At 43.7% G+C, this 21,740-nt stretch overlaps 1 protein-coding gene across 1 annotated transcript in view; it reads right to left on the bottom strand.

Annotated features, from left to right (window-relative positions):
* Nucleotides 1-21,740, bottom strand: part of frem2a (FRAS1 related extracellular matrix 2a) — a gene marked incomplete at both ends in the record, with an annotated part of 161,953 nt that overhangs the window by 91,687 nt on the left and 48,526 nt on the right. Inside the window, 1 exon segment of the mRNA XM_084320197.1 lies at nucleotides 11,361-11,511. Within this exon segment, the coding sequence (XP_084176323.1) occupies nucleotides 11,361-11,511 (151 nt within the window).

Raw genomic sequence — 21,740 nt, 5'->3', positions numbered from 1 at the left:
GTGTATGTTGATAACAATAAGTGGTAGTGTATGTAGATAACAGTAGGTGGTAGTGGATGTAGATAACAGTAGGTGGTAGTGTATGTTGATAACAGTAGGTGGTAGTGTATGTTGATAACAATAAGTGGTAGTGTATGTAGATAACAGTAGGTGGTAGTGTATGTAGATAACAGTAGGTGGTAGTGTATGTAGATAACAGTAGGTGGTAGTGTATGTAGATAACAGTAGGTGGTAGTGTATGTTGATAACAATAAGTGGTAGTGTATGTAGATAACAGTAGGTGGTAGTGTATGTAGATAACAGTAGGTGGTAGTGTATGTAGATAACAGTAGGTGGTAGTGTATGGGGCGACAGTGGCTCAGGAGGTAGAGCAGTCGTCTGGCAATCCGGAGGTTCCCGGTTCGATTCCCGCTCCTCCTGGGCAGCGTGTCGATGTGTCCTTGAGCCAGACACTTAACCCCTAATTGCTCCCGATGAGCAGGTTGGCACCTTGCATGGTTGCTCCCGCCGTCGGTGTGTGAATGGGTAATATGTAAGTAACTAATTGTAAAGCGCTTTGGATAAAAGCGCTATATAAAAAAGCAGCCATTATGTAGATAACAGTAGGTGGTAGTGTATGTAGATAACAATAAGTGGTAGTGTATGTAGATAACAGTAGGTGGTAGTGTATGTAGATAACAGTAGGTGGTAGTGTATGTAGATAACAATAAGTGGTAGTGTATGTAGATAACAGTAGGTGGTAGTGTATGTAGATAACAGTAGGTGGTAGTGTATGTTGATAACAATAGGTGGTAGTGTATGTTGATAACAATAGGTGGCCGTGGTAGTGTATGTAGATAACAGTAGGTGGTAGTGTATGTTGATAACAGTAGGTGGTAGTGTATGTAGATAACAGTAGGTGGTAGTGTATGTAGATACCAGTAGGTGGTAGTGTATGTAGATACCAGTAGGTGGTAGTGTATGTAGATAACAGTAGGTGGTAGTGTATGTAGATAACAGTAGGTGGTAGTGTATGTTGATAACAGTAGGTGGTAGTGTATGTAGATACCAGTAGTACTGTGTGTGGATATAACAGTAGGTGGTAGTGTATGTTAACAATTAATCGAAGATCGATTGATTGATCGTTAAGGATTTACTCGTACACATGACATTTACTCGATCAAACAATGATATGTTACAATGTTGTCTGTCTCTTATTACATTGTAGCCGTCAGTAGAATGGTGTATTTTCAAAGCATGTTTCAATGGACAGATAGAGGGCGCAGTATAACTATGACGAGGAGGCGACTACCTCTGCGTCTGGAAAAACACGAGGGGAAAAACTTTAAAAGTTAAGCAGGCTAAGAGAAGCGTTGATTTAGAAAAAAATCCAGTCTGCACATTATCGAAAACGGCATGATCAATATGGTTGACAGCGAAGGTTTTCGGCAAATGATTCACCTGCTTGAGCCAGCGTACCATATCCCGTTATATTATCATACTGGCCAATCGCGTCTCGCTCTAGCCATAATGAGATATATTTTATCTCCAGCACCTACTGTGCTCATGAACAAACAATTGCACTCTCATGCACGTGAGCAAGCCACGCCCCTGCGTCCTACTATATGACGCCGGACATGGTCACACTCCCCCTTCCTCTTTTTTTGTTTCCAACATGGACGCTGCAGTGCACTCCATGAACTAGTTGTTATGAAATGCAGAGAGAAATTACACAATGTTGGGTTTTCGCCGGGGAGTCACCAGCCCCTGGACTGTCTTTTCTAAAAGATCTTCCCTCCTCTTAACCATTCATGCTGACGGTCAATTGGTGTCTACTGTTGGGAGTTTTGACAGGGGCTTGTTTACCATTTCATGGGTGGATGGGCTGAGGCCTAGGGCTGGTGTGCTTTTTGTGAATCTATGAATTGTGTGCGGGACTGGTGTTTCTCTGGTCTGCATCCCCTTAACATTGTGTGTATGGGCTAGCCCATTATGCAGTGTGTTAGTGGAGTTTTCGTTCATTTATTCATTTACCCCTTCATGGGTGCACACCACAGTGGAGGTTGCTGCATTCCTACTAGTGAGGCAGTGCTTCACTAGTAGTAGTTTTTTGTTGCAGCCACCACTGGTGCTCCGTGCTTGTGAAGGAGGTGACATCAGTCCTTTGCCTCTGACATGGTGGAACGGTGTCCCGCCCGGCCGACGCCATGAGGCGAGTCGGCCCGGCAGGTGGCTGGTGGGCTGTTAAGCCTATACCGCCACGGTATAGAATTAGCAGCGACTAGTAACATTGTTCGAATTGCTGTTTTTTCTGTCAAAAATGTTGTCTGTGGCGGGGCCTTAGGGCCAGCCGACGTTGAAACATCGCGCGAGGTTTTGAGGTTATTAGCTTTGACCTAGCCGCAAGCTATAACCGCAGGGAGGGCTAGGATGCTGTCAACGCTTGTTTACAGACATCTTGGTTTGATCAGTCTCCCCTTGAGGAGGAGAGACGTTTTTTCCCTCCTCAGGGCTCCGCAGAGGGACTTTGGTCTTTCCGCAGGAGCGCGGGCGGTATTTGACTACTACGTGCTGTCAAGCGGCTCCCACGCCACACGTTCTGCGTCTGTGTTTGGTGAGCCTGGTGTTGTGTCTGTCAACAATAAAGGTTGTCAGCGGGGGAGCTCGAGGCCCTTGGGGTCGCAGCGCGAGTTCCCCTGCCCCGCCCTTGCCAGGCCGGGTATCACATTAGTGCCTCCCATGGCCGGAAGACCGGCGGTGGTCTAGCAGGCGCGCGTGATTTGTGTGGTAGTAATATCACTGCAGGGCTACGGTGTGTAGGAACCCACCCTATTGCATGTCCAGCTGTAGAACAGTTCCTCAGCAATCCATGCTGGGGAGGTGTTCAGTAGGGGAGCTTTTTGTCACCCAGTGTGATGTCAGCTTCCCCCATATCAAATCGGCCCTTTCTGTCAGGGTCCCCCTTTGGGTGCGATTGCCTCGTTGGTAGTGTCAGGGTCCGATATCCCGACTCCGCGAGACACCCTGCTCGCGTGTTTGGCGGGTCCAGGGTTGGCAACGCACAGCGGGTGGGACCGGGCCGCCTATCTACGGTTCCTGGCGGACCAGCGCCAAGTGGCGGCGGGTGCGCTTGGGATTGTCATCACATATGGCTACAGCAGTGCCATATGTCGAGGTGGATGGAGAGACTTGTGTTTACACAACCCCACCCGTTTTCAGGTTTGGTACAGACCCTATTGTCGGGGTCAACAGCAGTGACAGCTCTGGCCAACGAGATCCAATCTCTGTGGGCGAGGCAAGCCATCTGCGTGGTCCCAAAGGAGGACGCGATGCGTGGCGTTTCCTCCCGGTATTCTCTGGTGCCCGAGTAATCGGGGGAAGGGGGGAGGGGGGGGGGGGTGTCAGACCCATACTGGACCTGTCTCATGGAAGGTTCCGAATGTTGACCGTCTCCCACCTGTTAGACGCTGTCAGGTGGGGGCCTGGTTCTCCTCCATAGACCTGTAGGATGCATGTTCGCATCCCGATCTTCCATCCTAGGGCTTACCTATGCTTCCTTTGCAGGGCTTAGCGTACGAGTACCAGAGGCTGCCGTTCGGCTATACTCTGGCTCCCCGCATCTTCACCAAGTGCGTGTAGACCGCACTGGGGCCTCTGCGTCGTCGGGGATTAAAAAGTGTATTCTGCCCTGGGCAACGTTCTGGTCCTTGGCCGGTCAGGGTAGATCCCCAGGTCTCATACCAGGCAGGTGGTGTCTCACCAGCCTGGGTTTCGCTGTAGACTGGAAGTAGAGTTCTCCTCTTCCCAGTCAACGGGTGGAGTACTTGGGCTTTTTCTAAGCTCAAGGTCTATATGGGCATTCCTCTCGGAGCGGCAGCGAGTGATTCGGTTCTCGGCGCGCTCGGGAGGTTCCGTCCTAGGACGGTTACAGCGCTGTCCGTGATGCGCCTGCTGCTGGGGTCCCTCTTGGCCTCCTCTTCATGGGGAGGATGCAGAGGTGGTTTTTTCCAGTATGGAAATGGACCCGGTGTGAGACATATGGAAGCAGCTGAAGGTTCCCATGTCAGTACTGGGGGACCTCGTCTTCTGGGGAGGGTCTGGTGCCCTCACCTGCAGGGTCCCCTTGGACAGCAGGCTGTCACACGTCACGGTATTGACCGACGCCTCCCTCATGGGATGGGGGGGGGGGACGTGTCGGACCAACGCAGTAGGGGGCAGCTGCCATGCTGCCCGGTCGCGTCTATACTTTCCACAACAAATTTGTGTTTCCGTGTTTGAGTTTTGCGCTCTGATTGGCCAGGTCATGTGACATGTCCGCCAATCGTGGGATGGCAAGTTCTGCGCCTATTTCCGGGTCGAACAGCCTGCAAACTACCTAAAGCCTAGTTTATCACTGGTTAAGCTTAGGCGACTCTTTCGCAGTTGGTTAAGGTTAGAGTTTGGAATCAGGGCAGGCGTTCTATCGCGTGCATGAGAGTGCAATTGTTTGTTCATGAGCACAGTAGGTGCTGGAGATAAAAGATATCTCATTATGGCTAGAGCGAGACGCTCAGCCAGTATTCATATAACTAGGTTATAGGATAACCTTTCGTTACAGGTGCTCGCAAGGTTGCATTGACGACAGACAGCTGGACTGCCCTGACGACCGTCACTTGCTACTACTGTACATCATGAGGACTGGCGAGTCACCACTGCTGTGTTGCTAACTAGAAGTTTACCGGGTCGGCACATTGTAGACCACCTCGCTAACAGTTAAAAGAAAGCCATTCCCCATCCCTGGATAAAGACTGACTGGTGTCAATGTGGGGAGATTCGCCAGGCTGGAATTGGGACCATGCATGTGAGTCAGTCTGAGACAGGCTATTTATGTTCTATGTAGGCTATCTTGTTGCAAAATAATAATAATAATAATAATAATAATAATAATAATAATAATAATAATAATAATAATAATAATAATAATAATAATAATAATAATAATAATAATAATAATAATAATAATAATAATAATAATAATAATAATAATAATAATAATAATAATAATAATAATAATAATAATAATAATAATAATAATAATAATAATAATAATAATAATAATAATAATAATAATAATAATAATAATAATAATAATAATAATAATAATAATAATAATAATAATAATAATAATAATAATAATAATAATAATAATAATAATAATAATAATAATAATAATAGCCTCATTAAAAATACTATTGTTGCTTCGTTAGGTTGTTTTCAGCGTTTTATGCGTGTCATCTGGTATTTAGTTAGGCCTATTGGAAATGTCCTCGACATAAGTAGATTTTTCGTTTTTGTGAAGTTAATATAAAGTCGTGTTTAGAACATTGTTGAGTTTGTTAAATACATGCTTTTGATTTCTTTAACCACTTAACGTTCCGACGGCCCGCCCTTGTTTTGACGGCGTCCCGTTCTTCGTTAGTACAGTTGGTTGTTTTATGCGTTTTATGCGCGTAATCTGTTATTTATTTAGGCCTATTGGACATAAGTCGATTTTTAATTTTTGTTTATTTATTACGTTAATATAAAACCGTGTATAGAAAGTCTTTGAATTTGTTAAATACATGCTTTTGATATTTTTTAAGTGGCGATAAGTGACATGATATTTTTTTTTGCCACATACTGTATGCAGCTTGCCCGCTTAAAGTCGACACAGCAGCTTAATATGTCTAGGCCTACATTTCTATGTTTCATATGCCATGTAATGTTGTGAGAATGCAATATGTCACTGATGCAGAAATAAAGCTTTTTAATTGAGGAAACAAATTAATTAGTTATTGTTTGGTAAATTGGGTAGTTTTGGTTACAATTAATCGATTGATTGATCGTTAACGTTATCAATGATCGAGTAAGGAACGTGCTTACAATTTGCAACCCTAGTAGGTGGTCGTTTATGTAGATAACAATAAGTGGTAGTGTACTGTATGTAGAGATAACACAGTTACCTGCACTGGAGCACGTTTCATCTGTATAAGTCAGTGGAAATACATGTGCATGCATATCAACACACACACACACCCAAACACACAGACACGCACACATACAGTACACATACACATACTGTACACATACACATACACATACGCGTACACGTACACGTACACGTACACATACACATACACATCACATACACATGCACATACACGTACACAGGGCCGCCTCAGGGGGTGTGCGAGCAGTGCGGTCGCACAGGGCCTCGCGGGAAGGGGGGCCTCGCAAAAAAATAATAAAAACAAAAATAAAAAAAAAAAAAAATTTTAATTTTTTTTATTTTTTTTGCGAGGCCCCCCTTCCCGCGAGGCCCTTTTTCATCACAGACCTAAAATCTAGTTTTGCTTATATGCTTATATATTTCACATTAGACACGTTTGTAGAATGTGTCTGACTTGTTCCTGGGTCTGCAGTCCTGCAGACATACTCACTATTGGAGCTCAGCCTCTGGGGTTCTGCAGCAGACATACTATTGGTTTCAACGAAGGGAGTGGTTTTACTTACATCATGTGTAGTACGCCGGCGTGAGTCAGCTGCGTTTGACTATTTCGCGCGTGCAGCTTTTGACTATTATGCTTAGTTATGCCAGCCAAGACGAAGAAAGAGGTCGGTCATTATCAGTCGGTCGGTCACCAAGGAACGTTGACGAAAGGCCTCTCGCTAGCGGGACAAATGGCCGGAGCCTTGTCATGGTATAGCCATGATGATGTCGGCTAGTAGCTAGCTTAGCTAAAGGCTAACTAGCGTTAGCTAACCTATTCAGAGGAGCGAGGCGAGGCGAGTGGATGTCTTTTCAAAAGAAGGAGAAGAGAACTTGTGAGCAGATAAATCTGTTAGGCAGCAATACGCTGAAAGGTGTCCAGTCTGCCGGAAAGTACTCGAAGAAGAAGAAGAAGAAATTACACTGTGGGCCAAGAAAGTCTCCTTCCAACTTTACCATTGGCGCCGCGTTGATACTGCGTTATGGTGAGTCAACCTATGATTATATTCCCGCCGTGGACCTGACCTATCTCTCTTTCTCTCTCTCTGGAGCCAAACTGGTCGACTAGCTAATATAGTACTACTAGTAGCTAACGGTGTGTGCCTGGTGAGAGCACCTGGCTGTATGTAGCCGCATAGCTTGCAGAACGCAGAAGCAAGCTATGCGGCTACATACAGCCAGGTGCCTGATTGAGCTAACTGTTAGCCAGTTAGCTGTTTAGCGTCAGCTGGGAACGTTCGTTTGATGCTATCAGTTAGCCTTGAGAATAGCAGGCCCTGGCACTCTGACTACGACATCATCTTTGACAGAAGATGTAGTCGGGCCTGCACCATGACAAGGCTCTGGCCATAGCTTATTTGTCCCGACAGCGAGAGGCCTTTCGTCAACGTGGAGACCTGTGTTGCGGCCTTTCGCCCTGCGTTCCTTTTATGCAGGTAAGATTAATGAAAATGTCATGACATTACCCCACTCTTCCTTCCTTCCCCTCCCGAATGTTTTGTTAATAACGATGTTTTTTTCCAGGCAAAACATATGCTACTTCACAACATTTGGAGATACGACATGTGCTGTGTGTGAATGGTCGTTTGTGTAGCTTGGGTAGCGTTGGGCCGTTGGCCAAAGCTGTGTGTGGCCTGGTGTCACAGTACCTGGCTAGCCTATTTAGCTGATGTTGGCCATTGGCTCCTTGCTGCTTTGGTTTCTCTGGTATAGACCCTCTTCTTGTTGGATTTAAGTGTTGATCTTTGTCCTTTTGGATCTCTCATACATGCTCTAGTCTCTCTCTAACACACACACACATGACAAACACACATGTTCTCTCTCTCTCTCTCTCTCTTTCTAACACACACAGTCTGCCTATGGCGGCCTTTCTCGATGGCTAGGCTGTGCTCAAGGATCTTCAGTCACAGTGCTCAGGTATTCTGCCACTGTGTACTCTCTGTTTAGGGCCAAATAGCATTTCAATTTATTTCCAATGTGTGTCTCTCTCTCTCTCTCTCTCTCTCTCTCTCTCTCTCTCTCTCTTGGATTTAAGTGTTGATCTTTGTCCTTTTGAATCTCTCATACATGCTCTAGTCTCTCTCTAACACACACACACACATGACAAACACATGTTCTCTCTCTCTCTCTCTCTCTTTCTAACACACACAGTCTGCCTATGGCGGCCTTTCTCGATGGCTAGGCTGTGCTCAAGGATCTTCAGTCACAGTGCTCAGGTATTCTGCCACTGTGTACTCTCTGTTTAGGGCCAAATAGCATTTCAATTTCTTTCCAATGTGTGTCTCTCTCTCTCTCTCTCTCTGTACACTGTATATTGACTGTAGAACGGGAGCTCTCTCTCGCTCTCTCTTTTGCTATATGTTGACTGTATCATGCCCCGCCTCGGGCAGCGCTATTATTTAAGAATATGTTGACTGTATAAAAAAAAATAAAAAAAAATATATATATATATATATATATATTTTTTTTTTTTTTTACCTTTTGGGGGGGGGGGGGGGGGGGGGGGCTCGCGTTAAATCTCGCACAGGGCCTCGCATTTCTCCCAGGCGGCCCTGCACGTACACATACACATACAGTACATGTACACATACACACACTTTCACCACTGCAAGAAAGCTGTGGAAAGCTACAGTTCATTTATCCTCTCTTTTCTTTCTCTGTCAGAGACGAAGATATTGCTCACCCCCCTCACCTATACACTCTACTGACTGAAAGCCACAATAAGGTCTTTATGTCTACAGGCCTTAAACAGGTAGGCTACCTGTGGGTGTGTGGGTGGGTGTGGGTGGGTGTGTGTGTGTGTGTGTGTGTGTGTGTGTGTGTGTGTGTGTGTGTGTGTGTGTGTGTGTGTGTGTGTGTGTGTGTGTGTGTGTGTGTGTGTGTGTGTGTGTGTGTGTGTGTGTGTGTGTGTGCGTGTGCGTGCGTGTGTGTGTGTGCGTGTGCGTGCGTGTGTGTGTGTGTGCGTGTGCGTGCGTGTGTGTGTGTGTGTGTGGTCCAAGATAGCCAGGTGTTCCTACACCGACAGTGTGGAGAGATGAGAGCTGAGGCGCAGGCTTTCATGTATGCCCTAGAGATATACTCAAAACCTTCCCAAGTGGGAACACACATGAAACATGTGCACAAACACATGCACACACAGACACAAAAACACAGACGCACAAACACAGACGCACAAACACAGACACACAAACACAGACACACAAATACAGACACATAAACACGGACACACATGCGCACACACACTGATGCACATGTACCTATGTGCATATAAAGACACAGACACATACTGGCACACAGACATAAACACACACAGATACACACACACACACACACACACACACACACACACACACACACACACACACACACACACACACACACACACACACACACACACACACACACACACACACACACACACACACACACACACACACACACACACACACACACACACACACACACACACACACACACACACACACACACACACACACACACACACACACACACACACACACACACACACACACACACACATGCACACTTGAACCTGACACATCCATCTCCCGCTCCTGTGACTCAGTAAAATACATCTTCCCATCTTGCCATCTAGTTACAAAAATGACTCCTGTCCCGGTAGGGGGTAGGCTTCTCATCACACAATGCAATGATTTTGCATTGGAAACAACAGAGAATGGCCACAGTTTCATTCAGAATCGAGAAAACGTTGCATATTCATAAGAAATATATATATAAACTTTTATAAATGTATTTTTCCCAATACTGTCCATTCCACACTGTTTAATAGGGATTATCATGTTAATGAAACGCTGAGAACACGATGCACAACACTGCTAACGCCTGAGAGCACGATGCACAACACTGCTAACGCCTGAGAGCACGATGCACAACACTGCTAACACCTGAGAGCACGATGCACAACACTGCTAACACCTGAGAACACGATGCACAACACTGCTAACGCCTGAGAGCACGATGCACAACACTGCTAACGCCTGAGAGCACGATTCACAACACTGCTAACGCCTGAGAGCACGATGCACAACACTGCTAACGCCTGAGAGCACGATGCACAACACTGCTAACGCCTGAGAGCACGATGCACAACACTGCTAACGCCTGAGAGCACGATGCACAACACTGCTAACACCTGAGAGCACGATGCACAACACTGCTAACGCCTGAGAACACGATGCACAACACTGCTAACGCCTGAGAGCACGATGCACAACACTGCTAACACCTGCTGCATAACCGTCAGCATTCTGCTCTTGGCTCATCGCGGGATCATCCCTATGTTCCCCGGGTCCTATGTTCCCCGGGTTCTATGTTCCCCGCTTGATTGATTAATAGATTGAACATTTTATGAATTTTTATTATTTTATTAATTATTAATGTCCGCCTTGTTTCGAACTGGTTAAGCTTAGGCCCTCTTTCGAACTGGTTAAGGTTAGAGTTTGCAATCAGGGCTGGTGGTCTAAAATGTTCAATCAATCAAAGCGGGGAACATAGGACCCGGGGAACATAGACATGCTCCCCTCATCGCGAGGTACATTGGTAACACTGTGTAAACTCCAAAACGCAGAAAGGATGAATGTCTGCTCCCGTTTACATCACATACTGTACAGCTTGAGTCTTGAACAGTGAGGAGTCTATGGCAGTGAGGAGTCTTGAGCAGTGAGGAATCTTGAGCAGTGAGGAGTCTTGAGCAGTGAGGAGTCTTGAGCAGTGAGGAGTCTTGCACAGTGAGGAGTCTTGAGCAGTGAGGAGTCTTGAGCGTTGTCAACACCAAGAATGGCCCTGCCGCGTTAGAGTTGAGCACAGAGCTGCTTTGCCTACATCATGTGTAGGCAGTTTTAAAGCCATCGCATCTTCCATCTACTCACTACTGCCTGCTACTACGGCTTGTCATTGGCTCAAAAGGTTCTTACTTAACAGATTCTTAGTCATTGGACTTTGTCAACTAACTTAACTAATCGTTAAGTTGATTTCATTGAAAGATCTATAAAATAGAATGTCCCTGGTGTAAGCATGCAGATATACCTCTTTAAATGGAGTGTCTATCAGAGAGGTGTTCATAGATTTTTCAGAATATATCTCATTCAGCACAGAAAAAAAGCATAAAAGAATACCGATCAAATTCGACTGACCAATTGATTGATTAAGAAGGGGCAGCCAAAATCCAGAGAAGACAGACAAGATGGACAAATGGATGGACAGAAAGACAAATGGACTGACAGAAAGACAGACAGACAAACAAACAAACAAACAAACAAACAAACAAACAAACAAACAAACAAACAAACAAACAAACAGATGGACAGATGGAAAAACAGCCAGCCAGCCAGACTCACCTATGAAGGAGGTCTCTCCCAGGTACCCTCTGCGTTGGAGCACCACCTCCAGGAACTTGTCGTCCTCATCCACCACGTAATACTCCTTCTCCAGCGAGATCCAGGCCCAGTCCAGACGGAACTGCTGTCCCTTTAGCTTGTTCCCACCTAGACACAATACACAGGAGCACCCGTTATGAACATCAGTACCAACATGAGTGCTGTTTATAATGTTATATAAAAGCATAATGCTGCTCTGCATCATTTTCTCTCTTACAGGCAGGTGTATCCCTATGGGAACAACTATGGGGTCATTTTACTGTATTATCTAAATTTGTATTTTGTAATTGTATACTTTTTTAAATTAATTTGTATTTGTATTCTTTAGGAAAGCTATCTGTGCAGCATTGTTTATTCACTGTATCCATGGAAACAATGATGCACGCAGCCATACAGGTATGGTACTTTTTTGATAACTACATCACTGCATAATTAAAAAGTTCAGACAAGCTTAATTTTCTGTTATTTGTAATACTCTGTATACACCCAATTCAAAGTTAACTATTTTGGTGACAGATGTCCGGATTTAGTAAATATTTTGTCTCTCTTGGGTAGAGCTGTTTAACAGGCTGTGATGTACTGTCCAGACAGCTCTGCGTAGGCTTCTGTGTCTCTTGCTGGGAGCTACCAGACACACTGCAGCAGCAGACCCATCTCTCATCGTCCTCCAAACCTGCACTAGCGTAGTTATTTTACGTGTAGTGAATTCATGTTATTCATATAATTATTGTGCCTTCAACGCATCAAATTGATTTAATATTGGTATATAATTATCTTTTTATAATTAGCATATGTATTGTGCTCTCTCTCTCTCTCTCTATCTCTCTCTCTCTCTCTCTCTCTCTCTCTCTCTCTCTCTCTCTCTCTCTCTCTCTCTCGCTCTCTCTCTCTATTTTCATTTTTAACAACCGGTAAGCTAGGTTTTATGAACTGTCTGAACCGTTCTTTTTACGCCACCTGTAATATGTAGATTAGTTACATAAGATGAACATAAAATACAATTTTGTTGTTCTCTGACAATAACGTTTAATCTAATCTAATATTTGTGTGATGTGTGACACCAGCTTTATAGATAAAACATCTAAGCATGATACATATTATGCTTGTCAGTCGTCACTAATCCCCCCCCCCCCCCCCCCCCCCCCAAAAAAGCTCACGTCTTTCCTACAAATTCAAATTGGCCCATGTGTAAGGTTTTGTTTGTTATTATTATTATCTAATACATTCTCCATACATAAGATGATAAATATTCTAAACATGAAATGCATGGGTTGTTTGTGCTTTTGCATAATTGAGGAATGAGGAGTGGATACTGCCTTGAGTAGTTTCCCTGTGTCTGGTCATTAAACTGCCATGACCATCATGTTCGCCATAAAAAGAAAAAAAAACCTAAGGTCATTCATTTATTCTTGATTGGAGTAGTGATCGTAGTGAAGCCGCGATTTGTGTTTTTCTTCAATATCTCTGCAAGCACCTGCAAGTTACCAGTAAGTGCATTTTATATGTGTCATACAATTTCAACCCAACTTTTGAACAGATAAATAATCTATAAATCATATTCCTGGAATTGGTGCATCAGTGAAGGCATGCTCTCAGGGCAGGAACGGAGGAATGGAGAGGAGAGGCGGGAGGTGGTTTACACATTCCTGCATCACAGTATGTATTGTTACTATATATCCACAAACAATGTGCAAACCTTTTGTTCAAGGGACAAATGACACAAAGTATTTTTTTATAATACAAATCAGTGCTGAACTTGAACCTGAACATCACTCTGCTGTCACTTGAACTTGTTACTGTCTGTTTAAATAACCATGAAGAACTGTTAGTAGTCAAAATTCCATGAAACATACAGTATGATGGCTTTACATCTTAAATGAATGAATATTGACTAGAGATACGAGGTATGAGCAACTGCCACAGAAGGCTTCGGTCTGCCTTACTGTAGCTCCTCCTACTGTATGTCTCTCTGCTCCTCCATGAGAGACTGTGGGCTAGATCCACAAAGAATGGATTGCACGGAGCAAGTTGCACCCTTACTTACAATTCATTATGAATTGAAAATGGGGGACCCTGATGTAAACAAGTCCTCAGTAACAAGTAATCTAACGGATTACTCTTCCAATCTTAATAACGCCGTTACCGTTACTGCCAAAAAATGCGGCGCGTTACTATGATTGAAGCTGTTTTTTTCATCAGACAGATCTCTGCGCAGAGAGGCAATACTGTTCTTCCTTGGTTAGTGGGCAGTGCGCGAGACAAGCGCATACATGCTGACGATTGGCTGAGGTTGAGTAAAATGTCATGGTAAGCCAATCAGAGGTAGAGGTGGGCGGGTGTTCGAAAGCATGCAGTGTCTGACACACAGCGACAACACAAGCGACTCACAGTCAACGAGAGACCGCGGTCCGTGTACGTTTTGATAGTTTGTTTGGCGAGCCCAAATAATCCAAAACAAATCTAACGAACAACACAAGCGAGCAGTCAACGACAAACTCTTGTGTTAGTTGTGTTGCAGCGCAGGGCACTATACAGTAGTGGAGGGTCTACTGCCAGTGCTGACAGCCTTATCAACATAGTGCTGCACTTCCTGGTTTAATAGCACAGTCTTCAGGTGCTCAGAGATATATATATATCTGTATGTCATGCATGTCTTAAATGTCATGATTAGATTAGTTTAGATGATTAGATTAGATTCTTATATCTGTATGTTGTGTATGTCATAAATGGCATGAATTGAAAATGAGGGACCCTGATGTAAACAATACGAAAGTCTTTCTCTGGTCTGCATCCCCTTAACACATTCGGGGCCATTTGGGGCCGTCTAATATCACTCTAGGCGGCCAGCATTTCTAAACAGACTTGCATAGTTTGTGAGGCTGTTTGTAGAGCTAAATCTATACTTTATAGTATTGCTATCTGTCCATTCTCATTGTCAATTGAGACCATAAACCGTCCCTTCAAAATGGCTTAAAGAAATAATTTTTTCATCAATTCGTTCTCATTTTATAGCATCTTGAATATAAGCGTTATAAGGGATTTGGACTAGTATATTTCCTGGAAGGCGAGATACAGGGCGCTAAGCTAGTAACGTCCAATGGTATTTCGGCTATACAGAAGCTAAAGCTAAAAATAAAACTGCATATGATCGATATGATGGTCCACCATGAATGCATGAAATGGGGGGGGGGGGGGGACGTCGTTTCTGATTATTGATTACCAATAACCGCGTTAGCCTCAGTAGCCACATTCGCTGATCGGGTGGATAGCTATCATAACAAGGCCTGATCAGCGTGTAATTTACGTGAAAAAGATCTTACCGTGGGCCGGTTGGATCCCCAAAATGATTTCCCAGTTATCGATCGCCATCTGGTAGATCGATATGTCCATTGGCTGATCATATATTCCTTTACTGCACACTGAAATCCGCGTCCCAAAACGTATTCCGTGCTACATGCTACAGGCATAGCTTCATGTTAGCAGAAAACTACATTGAAGATCCAGAAAAAACAAGACAACTTCTGCCACAGGGAACACTGCATTATCGAGATAGCGCCCCTAAGAGGATCTGGCCGGTAATGCAATTTTTCGAATTCAAAGAGTGACATTGAGTAGCATATTAAAATGGAATAAAAGCCAAAACAACCTTGCCACGGACATGTCCGTGGATGGCCCTCTAGCGTTGGATCCGAAACAAGGACCTCTCCGTGGTTGGCCGGGAAACGGTTAACAATTGTGTGTATTGAGCTGTACTGTACTGTACCCATTCTGCAATCTGTTAATAAAAATGTTCAATCAATCAGTATATATTTGTTATTTATTTTTGGTATAGTGCTTAACACATACCCGCCCGACCACGGACATGTCCATGTTTCGGCGCCATGCTTAAAGGGCCAACCACGGACATGTCCGTGGCAAGGTTGTTTTGGCTTTTATTCCATTTTAATAACCTACTCAATGTCACAGAGCGGCACTGCAGATTTACCCCACTCTTGGAATTCTGAAAAGTGCATTACCGGCCAGATCCTCGTAGGGGCGCTGTCTCGATAATGCAGTGTTCCCTGTGGCAGAACGGTGCCTTCTTTTTTTTTTTACTTTCAAGTTTCCAGTTAGCTGGATTCTATATGTGTAGCCTGTAGCTTGGAATACATTTTGCGACGCGGAATTCACTATGCAGTAAAGGAATATATCATCAGCCAATGGACAGATGGCGATCGATAACTGGGAAATCATTTTGGGGATCCAACCGGCCCACGGTAAGATATTTTTCACGTAAATTACACGCTGATCAGGCCTTGCTTTGTTAGCCAACCAGCCGATCAGCGAATGTGGCTACTGAGGCTAACGCGGTTATTGGGAATCAATAATCAGAAACAACGTCCCCCGCCCCCCCCCCCCCCCCCCTTTCATGCATTCATGGTGGACCATGAATACCGACAATATGCATTTTGCGTTTTAGCTCTAGCTTCTGTAATGCCGAAACGCTTTTTGATTTGATGTTATTAGCTTAGCGCCCTATATCTCGCCTTCCAGGAAATATACTAGCCCAAATCCCATATAACGCTTATATTCACGAGGCTATAAAATGAGAACGTATTGATGACATTTTTTTTTCTTTAAGCCATTTTGAAGGGACGGTTTATGGTCTCAATTGACAATGAGAATGGACAGATAGCAATACTATAACATAGGTGTCAAACTCACGGCCCGCGGGCCAAATGCGGCCCGCCACATCATTTGATGTGGCCCCCCAAGAGCTCTAGTAAAAAAAATAATAAAAAAAAATTGTTTACATTAATCTTGGGTTAAAAAATAGCGGTGTTAAAATAATTGTGGGTTAATGCGTTAATAAAGCTTTGACAGCCTTAGTTATTACACATTCTTACACATACATGTGTGTTGAACATCTGAGGTATTGATGAAGTAACAAAGGAAAAAAGCCAAAAGCACTTACTCCTCAGACATTCTTTGACAATTTTACAGCCCAAAATACAAAAAAGATCCAGGCGGAATAGGTAACAAAGGGTTGAAGAAATATTGTCTGAACTGTCAGATGCAAGCTGGCTGTGTGACATAACCGAGCATCTCGCTCAATTGAATAAGAAGCTGTAGGGACGCAAACAAGTCCCACCCAAAACTTGACCAATATAGTTGTGAACTGAGACAACCCTTATTTTGTTATTTTTGAGTACAGTTACAGTTGTGTGTTCATGCAGACACATAATAGCAATTTCATTACGAATTGAAAATGGGGGACCCTGATGTAAACAAGTCGAAAGTCTTTCTCTGGTCTGCATCCCCTTAACAATTGTGTGTATTGAGCTGTACTGTACTGTACCCATTCTGCAATCTGTTAATTAAAGTTAATTAAACTATCTTCCATTAGTTGGATGTATGGCCTCTGCAAGGTTGTGTGCAGCCATTTGTTTTTGTAACATCTGCTACATCTGTCCCACGCGTTCTTTGCAGCTCACAGGTGTTAGTTCTGCCCCTCTTGACTGTGACAAAAAGGTTTTGAACAAACTTAATGTCATAGCTTGTATTTGATGATATTCTTCTTTGTTATTTACTTGAATGGTTTGATCATTGATTGATGGAGTAATATGGGGTTCTGATAAACTAAAATTATTTGTTAAAATAACATAAGCTAACATATATTTTTACATCTATGCAAATGCATATGCAATATGTATAACTTGAATAAGTAATAAATACAGAAACAACATGTTTAACAATATGTAAATGAGTAGCTACATTTATTTTACATTACATTAACATTTATACGGTCTTTGGCCCTTTGAGGGCAACCATAATGCTGATGTAGCCCTCTGTGAAAATGAGTTTGACACCCCTAGTATAAAGTATAGATTTAGCTCTACATACAGCCCCACGCACAATGAATACGTGTTATGATAAGGTGGCTGTGTACAGTGGGTCCGTGGCCGGCAATGTGTTAACAAGCATAATTTAATGTTGCCCAGTTGTGGCCTGTTGAGGGGCAATACATATCAAAAGTTCCAAAACATCTATTGTGTTTGTATTTGTATGATCCACTATATAAACATAGTAATAATATCTACATATACATGGCATTTGATTGGAGGCTAGTCTCACTTTGTCCCACAGCAACATTCAAATAGTTTAGATTTGTGTATGTTGTTTATGTAAAACATTTACTTGAAAGTAACGCAATAGTTACTTTCTGAAGTAACTAGTTACTTTTATAATTTGTAACTGAGTAAGTAATTTAGTTACTTTTTGGAAGAAGTAACTAGTAACTGTAACTAGTTACTTTTTAAAAGTAACTTGCCCAACACTGGTGATAGCCAATGTGAGTTAGTGATAGGCAATGTGAGTTAATGATAGCCAATGTGAGTTAGTGATAGCCTTTAGTTCTTCCCTTTCCCTCCCCACAGAGTCTATTTTACGTACTCAAAAACATACTCAATGTCCTGTTAGATGATATTGTGGCAACCCCAAGCCACCACTGGGCTTAGTGATTGAAGGACGCTATGTAACGGCCCAATGGCTGGGCGCTGCCCATATTTGGGCGTCCGCTTCCAGACGCACCTGTCGCTAGAGGGCCATCAAGATCAACTAGCAAATCACAGCACGGTGCGCCTGTTGAGGAGGGGGAACGTAATGGGGCCCAAGAGCACACTCTCATTCTCTCGTATCAGGGGCAGGGAGACAGACCGCTAAACAGAGAAGCCGCCCGGCAGACAGTGTTAATATAAAGTCAGAGAGAGAGTGAGGAGAGGAGTGAAACGTTTGTTTGTTTTATTAGAGAATAAAGAAAAGTATTATTTTGGGAAACACAACCCGTCTGTTTGTTGTTTATTTTGCCACCCCTACACCTGGAATTGCCACAAATTATGTCCTAGGTAATGCCATTTGCCAAAATGATAAAGGATTATTATATTTTTGGAAAAAGTACTAGCGAAAACATTGAACGCTTCACTTTGAACATTCTCATACAGATCATGACCCCTGTCCACATATTGGGCTAGAGACCCCCCAAAACAATTCAACTGCAGACGGGGTGCTATTATTAAAGGTCAAAACTGAAAAAAATGTGCACACAGTGAGACAAACCAACACAAAATGTAGTATACATATCCTTGCTTTCGTGTCCCATGCACACATACAGTATGTTACATCATGGCTGCTATTAATCACTTAACGGATAACTCCCACATACATGGATCCACCTCTGCATTGATACTGTATATTTAACACTAGCAGAGCCGACAAGGGGTCAAATGACCCCTAGGCATTTTCAATAAATGTATCCTCGTCACTCGGTCGAGCTCCAGCTCTGTCACTCAATGACTTTTCCTCAAAGTACCCGTTTTATCTGGCACGGTTTCTGAAATTTCAAAATGACTTCAGGAAAATGTAATTAGAACGTTATTCCACATTATGGGCCGTTGGAACAGACAAAAGTCACAGCACTTTGCGAGCGTCTAGCGCAGGGGTGGCCAACCCGTAGCTCGCGGGCCGCATGTGGCTCTTTGCCCGTCAATGTGTGGCTCTTCCATCCAAAAAAGAAAAGAAACAAATTATTATATATATATTTTTTTTTATGTCACTCAAACCTACATTTCATTGTGGTAAACCTCATATTTCTTATATTCATATTATATAGTTTACACTGTTTATTTTTCTCATATTTCTCATATAAGCTGTCGGGTCATCTGACCCATTCCTGGCGGGAATTAGTGGCATTTTCTCCATGGCTGTGCTAGTGTTAAATAAAGTGCCAATGTTTCGGACCCAAGACCTTTCTCAAGCCATTGCTATTAACTAGGGATGTCCGATATTATCGGCCTACCGATATTGGCATTAAAATGTGATATCGGAAATTATCGGTATCGGTTTTCAAAAAAAGATTAAATATTTTTTATTTATTTTTTACATTTATTTAACCTTTATTTACCCAGGCAAGCGAGTAAGAACAAATTCTGATTTTATTTATTGTCAAAAGTATGCATAATGTTGTGTTAATTCCACAACAAGAGATAATGTAAGGGATAATGTATAGCTGCGAGGTCATTGTCGCAAAATAATTGACCGACACAGAGTTTAAAATACCGAGGCACCTCGCCGAGGTGTTTTAAACGTCAGTGAAGGTCAATTATTTTGCGACAATGATCGAGTATAGCTATACATTATCCCGCTTATTACATGGCTAACTTACTAACAATATACCTAATTCATTTTACATCGACAAGACGAGATCAAATGCAGACGCAGTTCTGTTCTGTCGCTCCCGCTGTCATCGTCACACACACTCCGCTGTCAGTGCAGCCGGCAGGTGTGTCTGATTGGCTGCACTGATGCAGTGTGTCAGTGGGCTTGATTGCGAACAGCTGCGCACAGCGGTCATTATTGTTCGGCAGAGGTCCGTTATGTAAGGGATAATGTATGGCTACGAGGTCATTGTCGCAAAATAATTGACCGACACGTAGTTTAAAATACCGAGGCGCCGCGCCGAGGTGTTTTAAACGTCAGTGAAGGTCAATTATTTTGCGACAATGACCGAGTAGGCTATACATTATCCCGCTTATTACATGGCTAACTTACTAACAATATACCTAATTCATTTGACAAATCGCAGTTGTTCTGTGGCTCTGTCAGCCCAAATAAAGTGATTATTATTATCGCGGGCAGCCGCTGTTCTGGCTCCGCTGACACTCCGCTGTCAGTGCAGCGCGGCAGGTGTGTCTGATTTGCTGCACTGATGTGGGCTTGATTGCCAACAGCTGCGCACTGCGGTCATTATTGAAAAAACAGCGGCCATTATTGAAAAATAATGACCGCTGTCGGGGGGCTATTGACCAATCACAAGCAAGCATTTCGGCGAATGTGAAAACGCCATGTAATAACGAGTAATAACGGACCTCTGACGAGCGCTATTGACCAATCACAAGCAAGCATTTCGGCGAATGTGAAAACGCCATGTAATAAGTAATGTTAATTACCTGAAATTAGTCAGTTTTTTGGGGGGGGGGGGGGGGGGGACCCTGCATATATCGGTATCGGTTGATATCGGTATCGGAAATTAAGAGTTGGACAATATCGGTATTGGTAAAAAAGCCAATATCGAACATCCCTACTATTAACCATTACCTTGCATGACAGCTGGAAAAATCCATCCATAATCAAGACCACAGTGGTCCGGACCAACCAGGGTCATTTGAGGAACTACTGGCAGCTACGGGCAAAGATACTCTGCCAAGTGCCGGCCCTGTTCCAAACTGTTTCAAAGGACAACTTCCCAGATGGTTCTATGTAACAGACCATCTGGCACTTCAACACGCAATAATACATGTGCTCATGATAGATTGTCCAAATCATCATGAAAACTTGGTCAGAAAGGCCACAGTGCTCCAAGAACTATGTTCAAATCGATCCATAGGTGTCACACGAAATGCAAAAATATTACTTTTCTGAATCTGGTGTACAAAGTGTGGGTGTTAGTGAAACTTGCCGTTGTTCATCTCTTCTGTTAATGTAAACACACCTCTAAGAATACAATAGCCTCGCTTAACCCTTTCACTGCCGCACAACCAAAACGGTTAACCCTTTCACTGCGACAATTCACAGAAGGTTAACCCTTTCACTGCCACACGACAGCCGGTTAACCCTTTCACTGCCACATGACAGAAGGTTAACCCTTTACTATCACACTACCGACGGTCGCCAGTCAAAGGGTTAACATATTCATCCTGTGCATCCTGTGCCCCCCCTGAGAGCCGGAGCCTGGCAGAGGAGGAGGATTATTATGGGTGATTTCGCTAAACAATGTTAGAGTTGGTATGTAGGATGTTGACGCTCCGTGGGGCTAAATTACCCTCTCAAGAGAAAAGGATGGAGTGATGCTGCGAAGGCCAGAGAGCAGGAAACAAAGAGAGAGAAAACATTTGAGATGAGAACAGGAGGAGGGTGTTTGTGTTTTGCTGCTGCTTTTGTGGGGATGAACAAATACAGTACACTGCTATGTCTGGAGAACCTCTGAGTGTGTGTGTGTGTGTGTGTGTGTGTGTGTGTGTGTGTGTGTGTGTGTGTGTGTGTGTGTGTGTGTGTGTGTGTGTGTGTGTGGTGTGTGTGTGTGTGCGTGCGTGCGAGCGAAGCGGCGAGCGCGATCGAGTGATGTGAGTGAAGTGAGTGAGTGAGTGAGTGAGGTGAGTGAGTGAGTGAGTGAGTGAAGTGAGTGAGTGAGTGGAGTGAGTGAGTGAGGTGAGTGAGTGTGCGTGTGTAGTGTGTGTTTGCTGGTGCATTTTGCCACGATGATGGAGGAAAATACAAAGCCGAGAATGTTTGTGCAAGTGTGA

The sequence above is a fragment of the Notolepis coatsorum genome (genome assembly GCF_963971535.1).
Source record: "Notolepis coatsorum genome assembly, chromosome: 8".
Classification (NCBI taxonomy): Eukaryota; Metazoa; Chordata; class Actinopteri; order Aulopiformes; family Paralepididae; genus Notolepis; species Notolepis coatsorum.
Note: the sequence above shows the minus strand (reverse complement) of the source record. Positions and strands in the feature narration are given on the sequence as shown.